The sequence below is a fragment of the Brachyhypopomus gauderio genome, chromosome 1 (genome assembly GCF_052324685.1).
Source record: "Brachyhypopomus gauderio isolate BG-103 chromosome 1, BGAUD_0.2, whole genome shotgun sequence".
Taxonomy (NCBI): Eukaryota; Metazoa; Chordata; class Actinopteri; order Gymnotiformes; family Hypopomidae; genus Brachyhypopomus; species Brachyhypopomus gauderio.
Window position 1 is genome coordinate 11830449 of NC_135211.1, and position 8336 is coordinate 11838784.

Consider the following 8336-nt stretch of genomic DNA (forward strand, 5'->3'; position numbering starts at 1 on the left):
TGGTTGGCCTGGTCTACTTTCAAAGAGAGGTGCAGTTCACACTGTACACCAACAGTGTGATTAAAAAAAGATCCTTTTGTGTACGTGTGTGTGCATGCGTGTGTGTGCAGGTCTCATCGTTTTGGAGATCTTGTGTACATCTGATAGCGTGTGCGTGAAGCTTCACACCACAACTCCCCTTCAGCATGTGAAGCCTGCCCTTGTACCTTCTTGTAGCCGCTGCCTGGTGTGGGCGCGTTTCCCCAAAAGACTTATTTAAGAGTATTTGACATTTCAGCGTTCTTTTGTAGCTTCCTGAACTCTAAACACCAAAGCAAAGCTTTTGGTAGTTGAATTCCAGAACTCTACATGACCCAACAGATGGCTTATTGGTCAATCTTACCATGACCAGAGAAGAGAACAAAAATGTTCACATCCAATGAAAGTACAGCTAGCTGTGCTGAAGCCCCTCCCATAGGCACCATACTGAGAACCGCCCACCAGATGCCGTTCTTAGAGACGCCACGCACAGGTCCCGAAGGTTGAAGCCATCAAGCAGGTAAAAAAAAATAATAAAACAAGCCGATTGGTGGACACAGCTCTAGCCACGCCCATGGGTGGAGCATCTTGGGGAGCCCCACCCTCCCTGCCGCCAAGGCCCGGAGGTGAGGCAGCGGGTGTCTACCCACCCCCGCCCGTCTCCTGCGGGGTACCCACCGTGACGATCCTCAGAACACACTCAACCAGCAGGGCACCGGCGAACACACACGCCACACTCAGCCGCATTACCATAAAGCAATTCCCTCCCTTTAATTGCATTGCATTAAACAAATTAGATCACTCAGCCGAGTGCGAAGTGCTTTCATGTTGCATATTAATTACTAAAATAAGAAGAAATGGTGGTGGTGTTTGGGGTGGGGGGTGGGGGGGTCAGATGGTGTGAGCAAAAGTTGAGGAAGACTAATCTCGTCGGAGCTGTGGGTTTAGTCGGCATGTTGTAGGTGTTTGGTGCAGTTGGGCTCCATAGGGAGCAATGCACTGTGGGCTACGGCATGCACGTGGTGTGAAGGCCACACGCATGTACGAGAACACTACATCGCCGCACCAATTTGCCTTGTGAACATGGTGAATCCTTGACGCAGTCGAGGTCAAAGTCTGTCCATCGACATTTTCGACCTGGATTTTTCATGATTTATGTTGATCCCACGAATGGTTTGATAGATCTGAAAACCCGGAGATTGGTCAGACTGCATACAGCGCGCTCGCACACACACACACAATATGTGATTTGTTCGTGGGCTTATGTTCACACTTGTATGTTGTCCGTAGCTCTAGAACTACTTTCGGAACACGTTCTAAACTCCTGCTCCCCTTCCTTAACTACAGGAGAGTTCTCACGGAGAATGTAGCAGCACACACACAATCCCAACCGTGTGCAAATGTAACACCTTGAAGAACATCGTAGTGGCTTGTCAGGGGTGTGTGTGCGCTTGCTGACGTGTAAGGCTGCTGGACATGAAACATGGCCTCTGTCACGTTGGCCTTTCTAGTCCTGTCAGCTCACCCACATACCCCGTGTGTGTGTGTGTGTGTGTGTGTGTGTGTGTGTGTGTGTGTGTGTGTGTGTGTTTACTGAACATTTTTTTATTTGCCCTTGTCTGTGTTCACATTTGTTTGAGTGTGTCTAAACCTGGGAGATGTTACCAAGCCCACAAAGGTAACGGTGAGGTAGACCTCAGGTGCCCCCACCTCTGCTCCTCCTTCCGAACCCACCGTCGTTTTTTCAGAAGAGTAGCCGTGAGCGTCGCTGAATAAATCATCGTACAGTCCTGAAGACGCTCCCGCACTTACGTAACGCTACACACGCCGACGTCGCCCCGAGCCCCGCCGGCCTGTTGCGTGCGCTCCAGAGCTTTCTCCGCGTTGCATCATGAGTTCGCTCTGTTTTAGCATCCGTCTTGGCGCTGCCGTCGACGTCTCCTGACAGGCGGGTGGGGGGTGGGTGGGGGGGGGGGGGTGCAGTAAGGCTCCTTATCATTTTAATTAGTGAAGCTGTTGGACCATATCGCCTTCCACCAAGATAACAATAGTCAGAGGAAGAGACCCGGCTCCTGCCAGCAACACAACTGCCTTCAGCCCCCTTTGCTGGTGGGAGGAGTCTCTTTAGCCCCTCCCTCTTCTCCCCTCCACCGTGTGCCCTTGTTTTTGACTCCTGAAAGGCACTCTGCTCGGGGACGGGGGGGGGGGGGGGGGGGGGGTTGGTGTGCACTGCCTGTCCTGTGTCTCACACACGCAGTGCTGAGGTGTCAAGGCGACGCGTGTGACCCGAGGCTTTAATGCTCCTCAGAGCCATTATGGAGTCCTGAAGAGGACGAGGATTCAGAAATGCCTGGCCACCCTCTTCCACCCCCCCCTTCTACACACACACACGCGCACGTGAGAAAACACACCTCGGCAGCTTATCTCGGGCCGTGTAAAACACGCTCTCATTCCCCTGTTTCATTTCCATGAGAAGGGAGTTCAGTGTCTGTGACCAAATGATGCTCTGCTCGTGGTGGGCTGATTTTAAAGAGGGAACGGAGAGTGTAAATACTCTATTACTGCTGTTAACACCCAGACACTTTCCCCACTAGCTCTTCCCTCTCTCTCCCTAAACCCCCCCCCCCCCCCCCCCCCCACACACACACACACACACACACACACACACACACACACACACACACACACAGTCTTGATCTTCTCTCTCTCTTCTACACACACACTCATCTCCTTCACCCTCTCCCCCTCTCCACCCCCCTCACCCGGGCCTATCAGTGCCGAGCAGTGGTGTGTGAAGAAATTCCCAATATCTAAATTTACACACTGTATCAATCTTGTTTAATAGACTGGAAAGCTTATTGCTACAGCGCCGAGCGGCGAGAGGGGCCAGTGGTGATAAATTGCGTCGGCACGGCGACAGCCGCCTGTGATGTATAATGAAATATTTATGATTTATCCCGGCTAATAAACCGAAATGAAGAGCATGATGCATGGGAACAGATGGGCCCTCTATTGATGCAGCGCTTCTCAGAGGAGGGGTGTGTGTGTGTGTGTGTGTGTGTGTGTGTGTGTGTGTGTGTGTGTGTGTGTGTGTGTGTGTGTGTGTGTGTGTGTGTGTGTGTGTGTGTGTGTGTGTGTGTGTGTGTGTGTGTGTGTGTGTGTGTGTGTGTGTGTGTGTTTGTGTTTTAAGGGAAATAAAGGCTCCGAGCAAAAGGTTGAAAATAAGAAGAGTGTATGAGCTGTAGGAGCCCGTATGAAAGGATGGAGGGCGGGAGATGAAAGACGGAATTCACAGGTGGATGACAACGGCAGTGGGCGGGGCTAAGCGTGCAGAAGGGGCGGGGCTGTGTGGACAGTTTTGGCAGTCTGGGTTTTCTCGGCGCCCGAAGCCCGTGTTCACAGCCACGAGGGTCCCGGCTCAGCTGCACTGATGGGTGGAGCAGAACAACTAGGGTGGAGCGGACCTCCTGCGTGGAGGAGATGTCCATCCGTAACGCTGACAGGGAGCCCCGGTCCTCCCCGACTGCACTGGGCCGGATCCGCTCCTGATGAAGGGTACCGCCGTGGATCACTTCATTCGTCTCAGTGGAATGAGAGCTGAGATTAGCTGGAGCACATGTTTACTGACTGGTGTAGACTGGGTGCACTGGTGGAGGTGGGGGCTGGGTTACTGGTTGTGGGGGGGGGGGGGGGGGGGGGGGGGGGGCTCATGGGGGGGTGGATTGTGGTCTGCAGTGTCTGTACGGGATCTGTGTGACTTATTGTAACCAGTCTGTGGCTGCCAGTCTTAGCCACTTAACCCCAACCCCCATCACCACCACTACCACACACACACACACACACACACACACACACGGACATACACACCTCACTATGACTCTCCATCACAGCTGGGGTCTGCAGCTAGTGGTACTCCATTTCAGATCTCCTCTCTCTCTCTCTCCCATTTTCTCCTTCTTCCACTTTCTCTCTCTCCCTCCATTTCTCTCCCCCTCTCTATCGCTCCTTCCTGACCCATTTCCTGTCTTCATCTTGTCTCTGCCCCACCTGAGCCCTGTGAGCACTTCTCTCACCTGCATCCTCCCCAACTCTCCGATTCCTCTCTCTCTCGTCCCCTCTCCCTCCTTTCTGCCTCTCTCTACCCCCCCCCTCCCGTCCCCCCCCCAGTCCTCTGTCTCTCCCTGTCCTCCCCACCACACTGTCTCCAGGTTGTGGGCGGCTTATAAAAGCAGAGGAAATAGGTGTGACACGCTCTGTTCCAGGAGGTGTTAGCTTGTGATAGGCTTTCTTCTGCCTGACTACCCATAGGCCAGACTTAGGAGTGTGTCAGTGTGTGTGTGTGTGTGTGTGTTGGAGGCAGACTTGCATGTAACTGGGGGGGGGGGGGGGGGGGGGGGGGGTAATTAAGAAATTTCCAGCCAACCAGCTCTTCACACCTGGTTGAGGAGTTCTCCGTACTCTGGACATCTTTGTGAGTGGAGCAGAGCTGCTGGTTGTGTGGGAGCTCCGTCCACAGAGCACACAGCCACCATGCGCCCGCACCACCATGCACCCCCGGCCAGCCCAGCTCTCATGATTCATGGCTGCCTCCCTGCAACTTTAATTCTTTTGGAGTATCCAAACAACCGTCTGTCAACTTGTGTATTAAATCTAAATATTGTAACGATGCTGTTCTGTCGTGTGGCTTCAGCTCAGACGTCTCACTAGAGGGCGCTGTTGTTGGTGCCCCCCCCCATTACAGCAAGCCCAGATACTAATCTCATATTGAAGAGTCTTTAGAGGCATCGATCTGACGACTGCTGCCTCCCACAGGAGACACCGCGGTCTACAAGGACGGCGTCTACTGGATCATGGGCCGCACCTCGGTGGACATCATCAAGAGCGGCGGCTACAAGATCAGCGCGCTCGACGTGGAGCGCCACCTGCTGGCTCACCCCGACATCGCAGGTGCGTGCCAACGCCGTGACTGTGCCAGTGCCTCGTGGGAGGCCAGTGACACGCAGTTATTTCTGCACTTTATTTACAAACAAGGACACGGTGTCATTGATGTGAAGCACCACTCCTTTCCAGCGCCCCCTTACTGGAATGCCAACAGTGCCTCCTAGTGGATGATCAATAGCCTGCTAAATGTGTGTGAGTGAATGAGTTGAAACGTTCTGAAACGTTACTGGAAGTAATGCAAAAGTACTGCTGTACAAATGACTGATTTATGTGTTTGTGGGGTGGAGAGAGATGTGTGTAACTATGGCAACTACCACACACACAACACACTCACAGAAGTGGGCGTGACCAAATGCTTTTGCCTCTCTGTGAAAGACGTGGCTGTGATTGGAGCGCGTGACGCCACCTGGGGGCAGAAGGTGGTAGCGGTGGTGCAGCTGCAGAAGGGGAAGACGCTAACACTTCCTGAACTGAAGGTCTGGGCCAGGTAACTCCACACTGCCCCTTCTGGTCAGGGGGGGTTATGACACCACAACCAAGACGTTCTCCCAACACCGTACGCCATTTTAAAAGTCTTCGTGTTGACTTTTGGGTTGTGTCGTTTACCTGTTGTTGTTTTTTTTCCTACCATTCCACCAAATTCTCAAAGGTTTGATACTCTGATGAGGATAAAATGGCATTATCTGATGTCGAGGGTGGGGTTGACCTCTGTGCAGGGTCAGTGGAGAGGGTGGGGTTTGCCTCTGTGCAGGGTCAGTGGAGAGGGTGGGGTTTGCCTCTGTGCCGGTTCAGTGTGTTGGGTGGAGAGGGTGGGGTTTGGGGGGGGGGGGGGGGGGGGAGGGCGTCAGGGCGGTCTCCACCACACTGAAGTGTAGGTTTAGAACGGAGGAGTTTTGAGCTTCTTCCTGTTTATTTGATTTCCGCGGTCGCTTCATGGGTGTGTAAACTAGAGGCTCCGTGTAAACTCCCTCTGTCTCTTACGCCTCATCATTCCTTTAAAGCATGTGTTTGTGCGCGTGTGTCATTGGTTCATGTTTGCGTTCATCTGAATGTTGGCTGAGGTGCATATGGTGTGGGGGCGTTGGCAGCATAGCGGTGGCTTGGTTGTCGCATGCGTGTGAGTGTGTGTGCGTGTGTGTGTGCGTGTGTGCGTGAATGCTGACCTATCCTTGCCCCTGCCATCACAGCCTGAGGTAGAGTCACTCACACACACACACACACACACACACACACACACACACACAGCGCGTACGGAGTAAGAATGCTCACTCCTCAGTGCCACGGCTCCAGCTGTCACTCTCCATATTTGTCACTCTTAATATGGCATATGTGGCATAGAGATGGGATACAATGGTCCCCAATAGACACACACACACACATCCAGAAATAATGGTTACAGAGCAGTACAACAAATGCAGACAGTCTTTCCAACACGAGCCGGGATGAGATTAATGGCTGAAGTAGATTGAATGGGACCCCACAGTGATGAGGGGCGGGATTAGGGCAGATCCAGCCTCCTGTCTCTGAACTTTGACAGACAGGCACTCTACCCAATACAGAAGGTAGAAGATAAGCTTTAAAAAACAAATACAACAAATAAAAGCCCTCCAAGCCATAACAGTCATGCCTTCAAAAACACTACACATTTAATTAACTCGGCGCCCTGTTCGGGCTTTTATTATTTATTTTTTTTATTTCATGCTGATTTTTCATTGTTTATTAAATTAATCGAATTGTATGTGTCTTGAAGCGCTCTGTAAAACGCCACAGACAAAAGACGCGGCGGAGGAGAGGATACGTGGGGCGGCGAAGGAGCGGAGATTAATCGCCGTGTGTGTGTGTGTGTGTGTGTGTGTGTGTGTGTGTGTGTGTGTGTGTGTGTGTGTCTGGGTGTCTGGGTGTCTGGATTTGTATATGTGCATCTGGATGTCTGGATCTGTTTGGGTGTGTACATGTGTGTGTGTGTGTGTGTGTGTTTCCTCCTCTCAGAGAGCACATGGCCCCGTACACCATCCCCGCCGGTCTGATCATGGTGGAGGAGATACCAAGGAACCAGATGGGGAAAGTTAATAAGAAAGACCTTCTGCGCTATTTCTTCCCCAGCTAAAGCCACTCTGCCCGCTCGGCGTGACTGACCCGCGGTCAGTGCTGCAGTCCTGTACAAGACAGCACAAAGCAGAGCCCAAGCCTAGCCAACCTGATCCTAGATCAGCCCTTAAAGGCTAACGCTGGCAGACTCCCCTTGAAGCCTGAGTACGCTTACTGAAGATGGGCGAGAGGCAAGAACAACACGCACACCGCACGCCGCAGAGGGGACGTGTGATTTCTGACCCTGATGTCAGCTTCACAGAGCCATTCTTCTGGGCCTCGGTAGCTGTGAATCTACTGGTCACATGACCTAGGGTCACCATAGTTACGGGTCCACCGGGGCTGTCCTGAAACTGCTCTATCTCATGAACAGCTTGACTTCATCGTTGTTGTGTTGATTAAAGTTTTAAAGATTCAAACCGAATATCAATCTGCCTTACTATAAGCAGTACTAGTACTATAAGAGTACTAGTTCTAAATTGCTCAAAAATAAATAAATAAATAAATAAATAAATTGTGATGAAAACATCCAGTGGTAGAAATGTGATGAGAAGTGTGAGATTTGTCCAGAGGTTTTGGTGCGTCATACTCTTTGCTTGGCTGACGAGATTGTCAGGTGCATTATAAAGGTGTGTGACACAGGTGGCGTGTGACCTATAGTGTGAAGAGATATTGCATCACTCTTCACACTCATAGAAGACCCCACCTTCCCATAATTCTTCCAAGCCAAAACTAGGAAGCAGACGAAAATATATATAATTGTATGACACGTCATAAAGGGGAGACAAATGATTGTATTTCATCTAAAATATTAATATTTATGTATATTAAAATATATATTTTGTCATGAAGAAATTTAAATGTTTTAGTTAATTAGCTGCTAATTAACATTTTATCCACTCCTGGGGTTGATCTGTAGTGGAGACAATACAGTGTGAATTTCTACAAAAAAATAAATAAAATAATAATCATGGAATATGATTGTTTGTATGTGTTTGTATGAGAAGTTGAACCAGTGTGTATGTGTGTGTGTGTGTGTGTGTGGGGGGGGGGGGGTCAACTTCTCTATTGAAATAATCTTTGACTTCCTCGTCCTGCTGGTGCTGGATGTTCTCCGGAGCAGGACATGCTGCAGTCTGTAGGAGTATGGGATTCGGGTGGGTGGGTGGGGGTGGGGGTGGGTGAGTGGGAGAAGATGGTGGGTGGGAGAGGACATCTCCAGGGCCCTTTCAGAGATGAACTCAGAGTTCAGAGTTAAGTCCCAACCCGGGAGACTTCAGACTGCCTCC

The 8336-nt window shown here is 51.1% G+C and overlaps 1 protein-coding gene across 3 annotated transcripts in view; it reads left to right on the plus strand.

Moving 5' to 3' along the window:
* Positions 1-8010, plus strand: part of acsf3 (acyl-CoA synthetase family member 3) — a 29352-nt gene extending 21342 nt beyond the window's left edge. The window contains exons 8-10 of one of the 3 annotated variants that reach the window (XM_076996408.1): positions 4831-4965; positions 5335-5446; positions 6949-8009. In XM_076996408.1, the coding sequence (XP_076852523.1) occupies positions 4831-4965; positions 5335-5446; positions 6949-7066 (365 nt within the window). In that variant the 3' untranslated portion in view covers positions 7067-8009. Of the gene's footprint in view, positions 1-4830; positions 4966-5334; positions 5447-6948 lie in introns of those variants that run through there. The other 2 variants (XM_076996465.1, XR_013128559.1) reach the window with 2 other exon arrangements.
* Positions 8011-8336: the final 326 nt, after the last annotated feature.